This window comes from Cnephaeus nilssonii (genome assembly GCF_951640355.1).
Source record: "Cnephaeus nilssonii genome assembly, chromosome: 1".
Taxonomy (NCBI): Eukaryota; Metazoa; Chordata; class Mammalia; order Chiroptera; family Vespertilionidae; genus Cnephaeus; species Cnephaeus nilssonii.
In genome coordinates this window covers 115,852,041-115,868,832 of record NC_137072.1, presented here as the reverse complement: position 1 = coordinate 115,868,832, position 16,792 = coordinate 115,852,041, and the positions used below count along the sequence as shown (strand labels likewise).

The 16,792-nt window shown below is 65.4% G+C and overlaps 1 protein-coding gene across 1 annotated transcript in view; it reads right to left on the bottom strand.

Moving 5' to 3' along the window:
• SORCS2 (sortilin related VPS10 domain containing receptor 2) overlaps positions 1-16,792 on the bottom strand; it is a 153,209-nt gene that overhangs the window by 7,138 nt on the left and 129,279 nt on the right. The window contains exons 10-17 of the mRNA XM_079770893.1: positions 14,496-14,598; positions 11,726-11,802; positions 8,881-8,972; positions 7,889-7,996; positions 7,385-7,505; positions 6,496-6,629; positions 5,696-5,815; positions 1,278-1,450 (exon numbers count right to left, since the gene is read on the bottom strand). Coding sequence (XP_079627019.1) covers positions 1,278-1,450; positions 5,696-5,815; positions 6,496-6,629; positions 7,385-7,505; positions 7,889-7,996; positions 8,881-8,972; positions 11,726-11,802; positions 14,496-14,598 — 928 coding nt within the window. The remainder of the gene's footprint in view (positions 1-1,277; positions 1,451-5,695; positions 5,816-6,495; positions 6,630-7,384; positions 7,506-7,888; positions 7,997-8,880; positions 8,973-11,725; positions 11,803-14,495; positions 14,599-16,792) is intronic.

The window sequence follows — 16,792 nt, the reverse complement described above, 5'->3', positions numbered from 1 at the left end:
GGAGCCCACAAACCCAGGGGAGCCCCACAAACCCAGGGAGCCCACAAACCCAGGGGAGCCCCACAAACCCAGGGAGCCCACAAACCCAGGGGAGCCCCACAAACCCAAGGAGCCCACAAACCCAGGGGAGCCCCACAAACCCAGGGAGCCCACAAACCCAGGGGAGCCCCACAAACCCAGGGGAGCCCACAAACCCAGGGGAGCCCACAAACCCAGGGAGCCCACAAACCCAGGGGAGCCCACAAACCCAGGGAGCCCACAAACCCAGGGGAGCCCCACAAACCCAAGGAGCCCACAAACCCAGGGGAGCCCACAAACACAGGGGAGCCCACAAACCCAGGGGAGCCCACAAACACAGGGGAGCCCACAAACCCAGGGGAGCCCACAAACCCAGGGAGCCCCACAAACCCAGGGGAGCCCACAAACCCAGGGGAGCCCACAAACCCAGGGGAGCCCACAAACCCAGGGAGCCCACAAACCCAGGGAGCCCACAAACCCAGGGGAGCCCACAAACCCAGGGGAGCCCACAAACCCAGGGGAGCCCACAAACCCAGGGAGCCCACAAACCCAGGGAGCCCCGCAAACCCAGGGAGCCGGGCAGGGCCTCTCCAATGGGAGCGCGGCGCGTGCTGTTTGTGATTCACGTCCTGGCACGTGTCTCGTTTCCCTACTCCTGTCTGATGTGCCCCCATGAGCGCCTCCCGTCTGCAGCCAGGACAGGGGCGGCCCCACTAACTAAACAGCAGGAGGACCGACGGGGGGGGGGGGGGGGGGGGGGCAGCTGCCACCCGGGGGACAGGCGTTTGGGGATATTTACATTCCTGATATTTTTATGTTTTCCAAGTGCTCTATAGTGAGTACATATTATTTTTAAAATCAGGAGAACATGTAACACTTGTACTAAAGAAAGACAAACAAACATTAGGAGACTGGGAGGACACCCTGCACCTCTCCCCTCTTCCTCTCCCCTCTCCCTCCTCCCTCCTCCCTCCTCCCCCTCCCCCTCCCTCTCCCTCTCTTGACAGGAGGTGCCTCTGGTGGTGGGATTGGAAGTCACAGTCCATTTTGAACTTTCTCTTTCCCTCAGCTCCCCACCTCCCTAATCCGTACAAGAGCGCTGAGCGCCCTGCGCGGCCCGCGCCCGGCGGGTGTGGAGTCGCCTCCTCTGCCCGCACCCCCCTTCGCCGCGGGGGGACGGTGGGGGGGGGTACAGCGGGGCCGGGGGCCTGGGGGGGGCCGGGGGGGGGAGGGGACCGCGGGGGGCCGGCCGGGCTCACCTGCTCCTGCCGCACCTCGAACAGCACGTCCTCCCCGGGCCGCACGGCCACCGCCTGGCCGATGATGCTGACCCGCAGGCCCCGCGGCGGGGGTCAGGGGGCACGGCAGCGGCGCCGGGTTCCGCGCCAGGTCCACGCCGCCCTGGCACAGGTTGGCCACTACCTTCCGGTACCTGCGGTGAGAGCGGGTCAGGACTGCAGACGGGGGGGGGGGGGGGGGGGGGGGGGGAGCGGGGAGGTGGCTCTTGGCTACACCTCCGTTCGCCATCAGGCCCCTCCTGCCTCCACCTGACTGTGACCTCTGCTCCCTGTTAGCGGTGGGGAAACCGAGGCCCGAGGAGGGAGAATGACCGAGTGGCAGGCTCCTTGGTCTGATCCCATTACCACTAACAACACCGGCTACTGCTGGAGAGGAGGCTGAAGCAGCCAGGCCGAATTCCACAGCGGAGAAATACGGTCCCTGGGAGGGCAGGGGGTCCCTAGGAAGATAGGGGGGTCCCTTGGAGGGCAGGGGGATCCCTGGGAGGGCAGGGGGGTCCCTCGGAGGGCAGGGGGGTCCCTCGGATGGCAGGGGGTCCCTGGGAGGGCAGGGGAGTCCCTGGGAGGGCAGGGGGTCCCTGGGAGGGCAGGGGGGTCCCTGGGACGGTGGGGGGGGGGGGTCCCTCGGAGAGCAGGGGGGGTCCCTCGGAGGGAAGAGTACCCAGAAGGGGCCGGGGTCAGCCTTGGCCTTGGGCGGGCATGCGCCACCCTCCCTGCCGCGGGCACTTCTCTGTCACCAGGACAGCGCCCGACTCATCCGCTCTCCACACGCCATGGACCACTGAGCACCTCCTGTGCCAGCGGTCGCCCAGTGGTCCGTGAGGTCCGAAAGGTCGGCGACCGCTGTGCTATGCACAGGGACTTGGGCACAGGGGTCACGCGGGGCCCTGCCCTTGCAGCGTGGGGGGCGCCTCATCAAACCGCCCGCGCCGCAAGGTACGAGCGAGACTGAGCAGCACCGGGCAGGGCGCCCCGGCAGCCGCCCGGAGAAGGGGCTCTCCGCTGAGAAAGGAGGCCCCGGAGAGGAAGGCGCGGGGCGCGGGACCAGCACGTGCAAAGGGCCTGTGGCCGGTGGGCAGGGGCGGGCTGAGCTGGGAGGGGCGGCGGGCAAACCCACGGCTCCGGGAAGTAAGCCTTTCAGGAGGCCACGGGCAAACTCCTGCACCGGTGGCCCATCTGTCTCCGCAGACTGGCACACGGAGAGTGCCTGGCCCCGCCCCTCCCCACGCCTGGCCCCGCCCCTCCCCACGCCCGGCCCCGCCCCTCCCCACGCCCGGCCCCGCCCCTCCCCACGCCCGGCCCCGCCCCTCCCCACGCCCGGGCCCGCCCCTCCCCACGCCCGGCCCCGCCCCTCCCCACGCCCGGCCCCGCCCCTCCCCACGCCCGGGCCCGCCCCGGCTCAGCGCTGAGTGACCATTCCACAATTATAATGCAAGGACACTGGTTACTTGGGAATAAATACGCTCTCAGAGTTACCCCCCCACACATACACACACACACACACACACACAGCACACACACAGCCACCCCCCCTCCACACACACACAGCACACACACAGCCACCCCCCCCTCCACACACACACACACAGCACACACACAGCCACCCCCCTCCACACACACACACACAGCACACACACACAGCACACAGCACAGCACACAGCACAGCACACAGCACAGCACGCACACACACAGCACACACACACACACAGCACACACACACACAGCGCACACACACAGCACACACACAGCACACAGCACAGCACACAGCACAGCACGCACACACACAGCACACACACACAGCACACACACACACAGCGCACACACACAGCACACACACAGCACACACACACACACAGCACACACACACAGCACACAGCACAGCACACAGCACAGCACACAGCACAGCACGCACACACACAGCACACACACACACACAGCACACACACACACAGCGCACACACACAGCACACACACAGCACACAGCTACCCCCCCCACACACAGCACACACACACACAGCACAGCATACACACATAGCACACAAACACACAGCCCACACACACAGCACACACACAGCACACAGCTACACACACACACACACACACACACAGCGCACACACACAGCGCACACACACAGCACACACACAGCACACAGCTACCCCCCCCCCCACACACACACACACACACAGCACCGCGGTGCCCAGAACGGATGATGTGCCAGAATGAAACAAAGCCCCTCCCCGGATACGCGCCTGCCTCTGACACCTCAGACAGGGGTCCCTGCCGCCAAGCCCTGAGGGTGCACGGGGCTGGCTGCTGTGGCTGCAGGAGGGAGGGAAGGAGGGAGGGAGGGAGGGAGGGAGGGAGGGAGGAAGGAAGGGAGAGAGGAAGGAAGGGAGGGATGATTGATGGAAGGGTGGATGGATGATGGCTAATGGGTTGGTAGGTGATGGGTGGGTGGATGAGTAGGTCGATGGGGGAATGAGTGGAGGGGGGTGGATGGATGATGGCTGATGGGTTGGTAGGTGATGGGTGGGTGGATGAGGAGGGAGATGGGGGAATGAATGGAGGGGGTGGAGGGATGATGGCTGATGGGTTGGTAGGTGATGGGTGGGTGGATGAGGAGGTAGATGGGGGAATGAGAGGAGGGGGGTGAAGGGATGATGGCTGATGGGTTGGTAGGTGATGGGTGGGTGGATGAGGAGGTAGATGGGGGAATGAGAGGAGGGGGGTGGAGGGATGATGGCTGATGGGTTGGTAGGTGATGGGTGGGTGGATGAGGAGGGAGATGGGGGGAATGAGAGGAGGGGGGTGGAGGGATGATGGCTGATGGGTTGGTAGGTGAGGGGTGGGTGGATGAGGAGGGAGATGGGGGAATGAGAGGAGGGGGGTGGAGGGATGATGGCTGATGGGTTGGTAGGTGATGGGTGGGTGGATGAGGAGGGAGATGGGGAATGAGAGGAGGGGGGTGGAGGGATGATGGCTGATGGGTTGGTAGGTGATGGGTGGGTGGATGAGGAGGTAGATGGGGGAATGAGAGGAGGGGGGTAGAGGGATGATGGCTGATGGGTTGGTAGGTAATGGGTGGGTGGATGAGGGAGATGGGGGAATGAGAGGAGGGGGGTGGAGGGATGATGGCTGATGGGTTGGTAGGTGATGGGTGGGTGGATGAGGAGGGATATGGGGGAATGAGAGGAGGGGGGTGGAGGGATGATGGCTGATGGGTTGGTAGGTGATGGGTGGGTGGATGAGGAGGGAGATGGGGGAATGAGAGGAGGGGGGTGGAGGGATGATGGCTGATGGGTTGGTAGGTGATGGGTGGGTGGATGAGGAGGGAGATGGGGGAATGAGAGGAGGGGGGGTGGTGATGCTGTAAAGGGATGATGGGTGAGGGCAGACGGTGGGAGTTATGCCGCTGAGGTCCAACACTGCACCTCTGGTCCTGCTTCCTGTTTTCCAGGCTCTGCCCCGCCCCCCCCCCCCCCCCGCCCTGGGGGGCAGCAGTGGGACCTCCTAGGCAGCCCCGGGCTCTTTCCCTCCCTCTCAAACCTCCCTCCAGGCGAAGCGGGACCTTTTTAAAGATGACGTCATGTTTACGGAGACCCACACGTAGGCGTGGCCTTTCAGAGAGGCTGCCAGCAGACAAGCCCCCCCCTCCCCCCGCCCGTGGGGGACTGATCCCTGCAAGTCCTCACGATGGATGTGTGGGCCCGAGCTGCCGGCTCCCGGCCTCTCCACACCTGGCAGTGCAGTCCTCCAACCACCCAGCCGCCCCTGGCCGAGGCGGGGCATCCAACTGCTCACCCTCGCTGGCACCTGGCCCTCCCCCACAGCCGCGTCCCTCACCCCACACCCTGAGGGCCACCTCCTCTGTGGTGAGCTCACAGCAGGGAGTGATGGCAGTACCCGGACCTGTGCTGTGACAGAGGTAAGCTCGGGCCGGGCAGGTGGTCAGGGAAGGCTTCCCGGAGGAAGTGCCATTCACGCTGAGACCTCAGCTCCTGCTCCGCTCAGAGCTGCCTCACTTGCGCAGGTAAACGGGGCAGGTCCCGGCACCGCAGGAGCTCAGAGCACCAGGACGGGGTTCCTTCCCTTGGGCTCGGCCCCTGCAGCGGGCGGAGCTGCGGGCACCTTGGACCTTCTCTCCTGTCATCTTTGCTCAGGTCAGCTCAGCGCACGCTGCTCCCTGGTGCCGCCCCTGTGGGCTCCGACGGAGGAACCCGGCGGCTCCGGGCCACCCTCAGGAGCTCCGGCAACAGGACGTCCCAGACCTGACTTCTCTTCCCGACTCCACGCAGGGGGCTGCGGGCGCCGGGCAGGAGGGCAGCTGGGGCTCCCCCGGTCCTGCCCAGAGCTAGACCAGGAGGCCGAGTGCACTCACCCGAGGCTGCTGGTGTAGGTCTGGCCCTGGACACAGTCGTCAGGGGGCGCCAGGGGGTTAAACCAGAAGTTGGCAAAGCACTTGTTGGTGTTGGAGAGGGAGCGCTCAAAGCCATAGTCACTGGAGGAAGAAAGAAGTTCCATCGGGAGGCGGCGGGGACAGGGGTGGGGGGTGCAGAGGGGGGAGAGGAGTCACAGAGGGGCATCCACAGGGCCCTGCACCAGAGGGGAGACCAGCCTGAATGCCTCCAGCAGCTCCAGGTGAGAGGGGTGCCAAGGGGATTCTGGGAACTCACAGGAGAGCACTGAGCCCAGCCTGGGTATCCTGGAGGGCTGCCTGGAGGTGGTGCGCCGAACCTCTTAGGAAGAGAGGTGAGGGGCCCTGCAGAGGGACCGGCCCCTCCACGCTGGTGCAGGGGCTACAGGAGGAGGCGGCCGGAGTGTAAGGGACAGGATGGCGAGGGTGAGGGTGGCTGGGAGGCAGGCGGGTGGGCGGAGGCCTCGTGAGCTGGGTTCCGGGACCCAGACATTGTCCTGGGGGCAGTGGGCACCCAGGAGAGGGGAGCAGGGCAGGGGTCGGGGTGCAGCAGGCCCTGGCTCCTCCCCCCAGCAGGCCGCCTGCGGTGGCTCTACACCCAGGCCCGGACTTCCCTACGCGCTGCGGGCCGGGCCTGGGACCCAGTTCCAGGGCTCAGAGCCAGGCAGGAGCGACAGGGTGGCTGAGACCGCGGAGGCACGCGGGCCCTGCCCCCCGCCTGGCCTGCGCCTGGCCCCCAGAGCAGCCGGGGCCTGAGCCCTCACCAGAGGAAGTCGGAGTCCTGGCACGGGCACGCTTGGGCCGTGAGCGCCGCCGTGAAGTTTCTCCCGTTGACGCACCACGCCGTGGCCTTCCTCTTCCGGAAGCTCCTGCGCTGGCCCATGAGGCAGCCGTCGCCCTGCAGCGGCAGCGTGGGGTGGGGTTGGAGCCCTTTCCCAGGTGGGGACACTGAGGCCCAGGAGGGAAGGGGCGTGTCTGCAGGCCAGCTGGGCCGCCTCCTGCCCCTCCCACCCACAGCACCATGTGACAGAGGCAAGCTCGGGGCCCGGGGCAGGTGGTCAGGGCGGGCTTCCCGGAGGAAGTGCCGTTCAAGCTCTGTCTGGGCTGGAGGGGACACAGGGCTGCTGGAAACGGGCGGGGCCCCTTTAAGTTCCTCAGGCCCCAGGGCTGCAGGCCCCGTGCAGGCGCTGGAACCAGCCACGGCCGGGAGGGCTCATGTGGACGCACAGTAGGTCCGCAGCCTGTGACCCTGCGACAGGCCCTGCCTGCAACAGCGCTGTGGGGGCCTCAGCCGCAGGCCCCTCCTGTGCTCCCGGCCCCCCCACACCTGGCCTGTGCCCACCAAGTCCCCTGGGAGCGAGTGCCAGACCTTCTGCCGTGGAAACGCGTGTGGAGATCATGGGGCGTCAGGTCATGTCCCACACATGCGCCGTGTCCTTCCCAGGATCCCAACCCCTGGCCCCAAGCACACAGGCCGGGGCCCGGGACCCGCGCCCCGAGTGTGACTGAGCCCCGAGCAGCCCGGGCTCCAAGAAGGGGCCAGAAACCCGGGAGGACTGGCGTCTGGGGCTGGAAGAGGAGAGGCCGGGGCCCCGCGGGGGGACTCTGCTGGGGGAGGTGGGCCTGCGGAGCCCTCCCGCCGGCGCCGCCCACCTGCAGGTTGGTGAGGTCCCAGGCGCCGTAGTCCTCGGCGCGGCAGGGCCTGGGGAAGGACGGCCGGAAGTCCACCTTGACCAGCTCCCACTCGGAGCGGTAGCTGATGTGGCCGAAGATGCTGGAGGCGAAGGGGCAGGGGACCTCACGTGGGCCCGGCGGTCCCCTCGCCCCTCGGCCTCAGTCCCCACCGGCACCGGGCCCAGCGATGCCATGCCGCCCTCCGGGGCCACCAGGGACCACACTGCCCCCTGCCCAGCCTCAGACCCAGACGCCCGGGCCAGGCCCGCTGGGCTCTGGGCAGGGAAAGGGCGTCCCCGAACAGGGGCAGACGAGTGGCCACCCTCGTGGCTGGGGGAGGTCAGGAGGAGGCAGGTGGGGGGATGAGGGGAGAGCGAGGGAGGGGGTCTGGGGTCAGCGCTGAGCCACCTCGGAGCAGCGGAGGCCAAGGTGGCCCCCGGCACAGCCTCCTGGGGGTCGGCCCGCCCCGTCCCGGGCACTCACGTGATGACCAGCGTCTCCTCGCCCGGCTCGCTCAGCAGCCCGTCCACGAACACGGAGGTGTCGGTGAAGTTGTAGGTGCTCCACGTGAGGCCCTCGTCCGTGCTGAACCTGTGACGGGGAGCGCCAGCGTCCGCGGGCAGCAGGGGCCTCCCCGTGCCCATCTCTGCTGCCCCCCTGGACCCAGCCCTGCCTGTGCCCTGTGCCCGGGGCCAGCGCCGCCAGCTGAGGCGGCCGGGAGAGCAGCGTGGAGGGAGCCGTGAGCCCCAGGGCCACCCAGCACCCAGCCCCACTGGACCCCTGGCCTTGCTCTCTCCTGGGAGGCCAGCAGCGGCCACCTGCCGGCACCAAGTGGCACCCACATCTGCTCAGCACCAACACTAAGGAGTCAGGGTGCTGCCTGGCACCCCTGGATTGCAGCGCCCCCAACACCCGAGCCCGGCCAGGGCTGCTAGGCCAGTGACAGCGGCTTACTGCCTCCCGGCGCAGCGTGTCACGGTGCTGCTGGCTCCGAGTGCAGAAGTTCTTTCAGACTAAAGTGATACTGGCTTCCTGGCTGCTCCCGACTCCGCCTTCTGGATGCAGAGCTCAGACCTGCCCTCCCTGCGCCCACAGCCCTGCAGACGTGCGGAGCTGACGGCAAACCCTCCCCCCTGAGCGTATGCTGCTGGTTTCCCTGTCTGGCCCCACCTCCTCCACTTAAATGATTCCTGTTGATGCTTAAAAGTCACCTCCTCCGGGAAGCCCTCCTTGCTCCCCTAGACTATAGCGGGGCCTCTTCTGAGCCCTGCAGCCCCAGGCCTCCCTTGGGGTGCTGCACTGTCCCCTCTGTTTCCTTGTCTCCCCACACCCGGCCCGGGGCAGCTGCTCGGGCGGGGGTGCCCAGCTTGCCGCCACCCCCGCGGTGGGGCTCAGTGCCGTTGTCCTGGGCCCCACGGGGAGGGGGACGCTCTGAGGGGCTCCCCGTGGAGAGAAGCCGCCCGCCCCAACGTTACTTGAGGATCTTCAAGGGGATGGAGCTGTCCTTGACGGCCACGATCACGCCGCCGTGGTCCAGGTACAGGATGTGGTGCTCCTCCTCGAACACCTGCAGGGACGTGGCACTGAGGGCGGGCCCCACGCAGGCCGGGCGGCCGCGGAGGCCAGCCCCTTGGCCGGGCCCAGCTGGGGCTCCCCGGGCCCCCGGGCCAGGCCAGGCTTTGCCACACCACGTAGACTCCGCCCACGGGGGGTGGACAGATGGCGAATGCCAGTTTCCAGACCAGCGAGGGGCGGGCGGGAGGACAGCGCAGGTAGACGCTGCGGGGGGCCCCTCTGAGACACTCGCCAGAAAGCCGGGGACAGGAGATGGGCGAGAAGGGACGGAATTTAGAAAAGCAGGCAGGCCCGGCCAGCGTGGCTCCGTGGTTGAGATCAACCTGTGAACCGGGAGGCCGCCGTTCGGTTCCTGTCTGGGTTGTGGGTTCGGTCCCCTGTAGGGGGCGTGCAGAAGGCAGCCACCAATGGTTCTCTCTCAGCATTGACGCTTCTCTCTCTCACTCCCTTCCTCTCTCTGGAATAAATAAAAAGCACATATATTTAAAAACAGAAGAGCAGTTAGGATGCACACCCTCAGTAACAGCGAACCCCTACTTGACGTTAGGATAGCGCCCGTGCTGCCTCCTCCAGGACGCCCTCCTGGTGCCAGGGTGCTCACGGGTTCTCCCCGGTGACGCCCCCCGGTGCTCGCTGTCACAGCTGCGGGATCAGAGGACGGGACGCCTGGTGTCCTGTGTCCTAACCGTGAGCCGGGATAAGCGTGAGCCGGGATAAGCGTGAGCCGGGATAAGCGTGAGCCGGGATAAGCGTGAGCTGGGATAAGCATGCTGCCTGAGGCCACAGTAACAGAGACAGAGTCCTGGGTGAGGGAGCTGACAGACAACCCCACACGCATTAGCTTGGGCCTCTGTAAAAGGGGGCTTCGGGGTTTCCCAAACTCCCAGCAGGTTCTCAGGGGCGCTGGCACCCTGGCTGTGGCTGTCTGTGCCCTGGCCAGCCCCAGCAGCACCCCCCTTTCTCCGTGTCCTGCCTCCCCTGCGCCCTGGGCTCCCAGGGCCTCCCTCAACGCTTCGGGGCTGCTGTTTCCATCGGCCCGGGGGCGGGGGGGGGGGGGGGCACCGTGAACCGTGCACACCTGCCGGCACTTGTCATGCACGTGCCGAGAGCTCTCAGCCCCTCCTGGTCACAGGCGCAGCGTCTGGCCTGAGCGCGCCCGCTCGTGCCCCTCCCGACCTTTGTCCCACCTGGTCCCCGGCCTCTCCCACCCCAAGCCAATCGCAAAGCCAGCTCCGCGGTTCTCCCCCGACACCCTCAGGTGCCTACGTGCGTGCCCCTCCTCTCACCCGGGGCACTGAGCTCCCTGCGTCCCCCACCGTTTGGGAGGGGACCACACCCGAGGGCAGGCCCACGCTCAGCTCCTGAGCTGACAGTCTCCCCTGAATCCTGACACCCCCAGTTTGAGATCTAAGCCAGGGCCAGGTGCCGTGCACGGTCCTGGGAGTGAGAGACCCTGTGCCCCGCCCCCCCCCCCCCCCCCCCAGGCGCTGAACTAACCGGCTCCGATGAGCGACAGCTGCTGACCTTTAGGGACGCTCAGACACGCGCCACTAGCTCCGAGAGACGGAAATATTATCGCACGATAAATCGCTTTTGCCCTTTTCAAAATGCCTTGTTTCTGGCACAGTAATAAAAAGTGCCGGCCCTCGATCAAGGCTGCAGCGCTGGGGGTGCGCCGGGGACCGACATGCCTGTGGGAGCCCCCCCACCCCCGGAGAGGGGCTGCAGCTGGGGTGCTCGGGTACGAAAGGGGCCTAAAGCCCGAGCTTTTCCAGCGACAGGAAGGGACATGCACACCAAGGTCTAGAGCGTGCTCCTGAGCGTGTCAGGCAGAAATGGTCCCTCCGTGGAGGTGGCAGACCACAGGCCTCCTCGCTGCTGGAAGTGAGTGGCGGGTGCCGGGGCCAGGCCCCCTCCTGGCAGAACGTGGGGTCGGCTACTGAGCCCCAAGCCACTGCACAGGTGCATCCACGGCCTCCTCCCTCAGCTCCTGTTTCCCTGAGCTCCGCAGGCCGCACAGAGCACGGGGTTGGGGGTGGGGGTGGGGGGGTGGCGGGGGGAAGCGTGTCTGCCTCATGCTCTTTCCCTTCCTGTCTCCTTTCAGGACAAATCCCATCCTCACCCAGGAGGGCATCCAGGCTCATCACGGCCCCCCAGGCTCCCCGCGGCCCCCCAGGCTCATCACGGCCCCCCCAGGCTCCCCGCGGCCCCCCCAGGCTCCCCGCGGCCCCCCAGGCTCCCCGCGGCCCCCCCAGGCTCCCCGCGGCCCCCCAGGCTCCCCGCGGCCCCCCAGGCTCACCACGGCCCCCCAGGCTCACCGCGGCCCCCCAGGCTCACCACAGAACCTTCCCTGCCCTCCCACCCCCGCCGCTCACTGCGGCCTCCCAGCCTCAATGCAGCCCCCCAACCTCCTCTTTCCAGTCCTTCTTTCTCCTCCATGACTCCACCCAGCAGCCTCCCTGCCGGGACCCCGGGGTCGTCCATGTCCCCATTTCTTGGCCTCCGAGTCGCACTCAGCCAATCCCTTGGAGTCCCCAGGTGGCTTCCTGCGGGGACAGGCCGGCACCTCCACCCCATCCCCCGTCCTGGTATTCACTTCCTTTGCTTCCGCGTTCACGGTACCGTGTGTGACCGTGTGGAGCGGAGCCAGGTCCAGCAATGGCCATGGAACAGCCGCCCGCCCACGGGGAGGGAGGGGTCACAGAGCGAGCACGGGGTGGGCGCGGCCCCTCCCTGCCTCCTCACCTGCCGCCAGGTCCTCCCGCAGTCCGACGTGATGTACATTTCCTCCTTATACTCCACCAGCTGGGAGCCCAGGTTACCTGGTCCAGAGGGAAGGGCAGGGTTGGTCTAGGCCCAGCCAGCTCCCGCTTACCACGGTCTGAGCCCGACAAGTCCCCGAGAGGGGCCCTGTGCCTGGTCTAAGCTCCACCAGCAGAGCCACCGGACGGTGCGCCCTGTCTGCGTCCGTCTGACAGTGACGGCCCGCTGTGACTGCTCTGCTCGGGCCCCGGCCGAGTCTGCGGTTAAAGGTCAACCTTGCCCAGAAGAAGCCAGCCCGCATCTCCAGCCTGACCCAGCTGACCAGGTGCAGGCAGCGCCTGGTTTCAGGGGACCCCCGGCTGATGAGTGCGGTTGCAGAATAAGAAGCGTCGAGTGGCGGGGGGTGTGCGTGTGAGAACGAGGATAAAAGGCCTTTTTCTCTTTGCTGCGGCCTTCTACAACGTGGGAGAAGCACCTGGTAATTAAACTCCAAGGTGGTTGGCTCCCCTGATTCAAACAGCCCCTCTGTTCCAACTGCAGGACAAGTTACTCTCAAGGCTACATTCTTGCATCCCCCTCCTCCTTGCTGGGTGACAACTCAGGGATGATTAGTAGAAAGTTCCCTTTCCCTCTCCCCCTTCATAACGTTCACTCTCAGGATGCCTTACAGGCTTTGGAAGATGCTGATAAAGACACCTCCCTAGGCCATCTGCCCAGAGTAAAAAAAGCAAACAAACTTTTCAAAGACGACTCCCCCTGATGTCCTCCGCTCAACTCCATTTGCCCCCCAATCCCCCTCCCTGCCTTGTCACCTAGCAACAGCAGCCAAGGCTTTAAAAAAGGGGACAGCTTTTGTTCTTTGCCTTTGTACTGTTTAGCGATGCAACGGCCCTTTCCCTTCAGGGGAAGGAAAAATAAACGTTCTCTCTGCACCTATCTCCTCTTTTAGTCGTGAATTCTTTCACAGCCCGCGTCACTGGCCAAAAACCCTGACAGCGAGGAACAGGTTCGAGGGGATGTGGGCCAGGCGGGCCAGCCTGGGGCATGCTGCCCTGGTGGGCTCTGAGCTGGGGCAGGGCAGCTGGGTTTGTCTTTGGAGACGGCTCCCAGGGGGTCAGGTTCAGGGGAGACCGGAGGCGGGTCCAGGGAAGCCGGGGGCAGTCCAGGTGAGCAGGAGAGAAAGCACGTGGTGGGTGCTCATGAAATACCTGCTGAGTGGATTTTGGGGGGTGTGAGGTGGGCACCAAAGGGGTAGGGCAGCCAGGAGGCTCCTCCTTGTGGTTCCCTTCAGTCCCAGTACCGGCTGGTGGGTGGGTAACCAGCCTTGATGGCCACTCCACGGGGCTCCGACTTACTGGTAATCCTGGGGCTGGTGCCCGAGTGGGAAGAGCCCCAACCCAGTATCGAAGCCAACGCCAGCCAACAGATGAGGAACCTGAGTCTACACGGGCTCCCACAGAAACCACGGTGGCCACCAGGAGAGCGTGCACTGGAGACCGATCCCGTGGCCTCGGGGCCAGTCCCTCCTGCCCTCCACAGCCTCCCGAAGGGTCATGAACAACGGCAGAGGCTAAGGAGCCAGATTTGCTAGGCCTCGCTATGCCCTGTGGTCTTGGCAGGGACAAGGGTCTGAGTGCCCAGGAGGACGGAGGACCTGCAATGAGGACACCCCCGCCTGGAGACCCAGAGGCCCCTGCCCCGGGCGACCTGCACATTGCTTCCTATTTGAAGCCTCGTTCATGCAGCTCTCTCGGGAGTATCTTATCCAGAGTCAAATTTAGACGTCATTGGAGAATTCCCAAGGAGATGGATTGTCCTCAAACAGTCAAAGTGATTCCAAGCAGAGTGGCAGAGGGTTTGTGTGCCTGTCTTCCTTCTTAAGGTCCAACCGAGCATTAATACATCCATCCATCCATCACCCACCCACCCACCCATCCATCCATCACCCATCCACCCACCTACCCACCCATCCATGCATCCATCCATCACCCATCCATCCAGCACCCAACCATCCACCCATCCATCCATCAATCACCCATCCATCCATCACCCATCCATCCATCACCCAACCATCCACCCACCCATCCATCCATCACCTATCCACCCACCCACCCACCCATCCATCCATCACCCATCCATCCACTCACCCATCCATCCATCACCCATCCACCCATCTACCCACCCATCCATCCATTCATGCATCTATCCATCCACCCATCATCTATCATCCATCCATCCACCTATTCATCTACCCATCTATCCATCCCTCCCACCCTCCCTCCATCCATCCATCACCCACTCATCCATCCATGCACCCACCCATCTTCTATCCATCCCACACATCCACCCATCACCCATCCATCCATCCATCCATCCACCCACCCACTCACTCACCCATCAATCCATGTATCTGTCCATCACCCATCCATCATTTCATCCATCCACCCATCATCTATTCACCCATTCATCTATCATCCATCCATCCACCTACCCACCTACCCATCCACCCATCTATCCATCCCTCTCTCCCTCCCTCCCTCCATCCATCCATCATCCATCCATCCACCTTCCCATTCGGCCAACAGGTACCATGTGCCCACCTGGCCCACGCATTCACCCTCCTGGTTTTCCATGACAGCTGGCTTCCAGGGCTGTCACTGCCCCTCAATCCCCCATCACCAGGCCCATGGCTAACAAGTTTCACCCGCGAGGACAGAGCTTCCCTCGTGCCGCTGCGGTGGCGGCCTCCTACCTGCACCCATGATGAGGCCGGGCGCGGTCTCCTTGGTGTGCACAGTGCCCGACACGTAGGGGTTGTCTGCCCAGAGCAGGTGCAGGTGCAGGTGGCAGTCGGGCTGCAGGACGAGGAAGAAAGCCACAGTTCGCACCTGGCGGGAGCCTGCCCCAGGGAAGGTAGGACCGAGCCGGACCCACCCCTGTGGCTTTTGGGTGGGAGGCGGGGCAGGAGCACCTCCAGGGAGTGGCTGGAGGTGGGAGAGGCTCTGAGACTGACTACAGGTGAAGGCCGTCAGCTCTGGGCCAGGCGACTGCGCCGTGAAGCAGGTGGGCCCTCCAGGGAGGCTCTCCCAGCGTGGCGGCCGGCGGGGCCCCACCACGCAGTGCTGGCCACGGAGCGTGACCCCTGGGGCCTGCACAGCCCTCACTCACGCTCATTCATTCACCCACCAGAACCTTCACTGTGGCCGTGGGTGTGGCCACGCAGCCCGGCATCCGGGCTCAGCTGTGGGACAGCCGTGAGCCCCGCCCTCGGCAAGAGGCAGGGAGGCCGGAGGCCACGCGGAGCCCGGATCCTCGCAGGCATCAGCGCCCGCCTCGCCCGCAGCCGCGCCGGGGCCCTGGCCGGAGGGGCTGCAACGCCAGCCGTGATAACCGCTTCAGGAGCGATTCACGCTGACGGACCCGCAGTTAAGCGTTTCCCCGGGGCCGCGGTGGGGCTGGGCCTATCATGAAGCACACCTGGACCCGAAGCCGCGCGCTGAGCCCGCAGGTGTCCGTCCCCGCGTGGGATGCGCTTGCAGGCCGGTCCGGGCCAGCAGCCTCCCAGAATGAGGGTCCCAGCGGTGCCCTGTCCCGGCACTGGCAGGGCCAGACCCCTCCTGTCTCCTCCGTGGCTGCCTGCACCCCGGCTCCCCCAGAGAGAACAGACAAGCCGAGGAAGCTGCCTCCTGTGTCCTCCCTGACTGTTCCTAAGCCTCGCAGGGTCAAGGCCGCAATCTTGCCTCACCCCTGTCACGTCCATAATAGACTACAAAACCATGGGACGCTGATGAGGTCCAAGGTCCCCGCACAGCACCGTCCAGGGCGCCAGAGACTGCACAGGGCATCGACCCATCAGCCGTCAGCCAGGGCTGCCCGAACTGGCTGCAGCCGGGGTGGGGGTGGGGTGCGGCGGGGACCCTGCTTCTCCTCTCCTTCCAATCGAGCCTGAGCCCGAGGCAGGCTCCGGGGTCTGGCTGGCTGAGCCCGCCTGGACAACGTAGGAATCCCTGCCCCCAGCCCAGGGGAGCAGGACAGCCACGGAGACCGCAGCATGCCCACAGACGTCAAAGGGGCTTCTGGGGTGACAGCTCGGGGTCAGCCTTCTGGGCTCCCCAACGCGAGGCATGCATCTGGCCTGGAGTGTGGGTACATGGAGACGTGGAAAAGGTGGGCTCTGAATCCTTATAGCCCCGCTCCATGCTGTGTGACTCTGGGGAAACCGCTAGCTGTCTCTGAGCCTCAGGGTCCTCCTCTGTGAATAGGGCAGTAACCTCTCCTCATGGGATTGCACGGCTGCCGGAGAAGGTTGGGGTCCAGGTCCCCTGGACAAGGCTCTGCCTGACTGTTTACCAACAAGGAAAGTCATCATTTCCTGGGCTCGCTCTTCCCCTCCCCTCCCCTCCACTCCCCTCTCCTGTCTTCCACTCCCCTCCCCTGTCCTCCCCTCCCCTGTCCTGCCCTCCCCTCCTCTCCCTCCCTTCCCCTCCCCTCCTCTGTTCTCCCCTCCCCTGTCCTCCCCTCTCCTCTCCTCTGAAAACGGCTCCAGTTGAGAAACACCACAGGACTGAGCCCAGTTGGAACTCCGCAGGGGCAGGGGCCGCTCATTGTGAGGGAAATGGTCCCCGCTCCCCCCCCCCCCCCCCCCCCCCCCCCCCCGTGCGGAGCGGAGCCGCAGGCGGGAGGAGGCGGCCCACGGACATCCTGGCAGCGGCGCCTCTTCAGTGTGTGTTTGCCGCTTCTGCTTGTGGTCCATTTCAGAAAGACTTCCCAAGTCAACAAGGAAACTGGTTCATAAATTGGATATTGATCCAGTCGGACAGCGCGGGGGAGGGGCCCAGGGCCCTGGGCGGTCGGAGCCGAGCTTTATTGTCTGTTCCCGGGTCTTCAGAACGAGCTGGCTGCGCCCATGCGCTCAGGCTCCGTGTGTGTGGACCGCGGGAGCCGGGGGCCTGCAGGCAGGGACGGGGCGCGGGCCGGGGCGATGGCGATGGGGCCCAGCAGGCTGCCCTGCTCACCGCGGGACGCGTGGCTGGGTGAGGACAGTTCGAG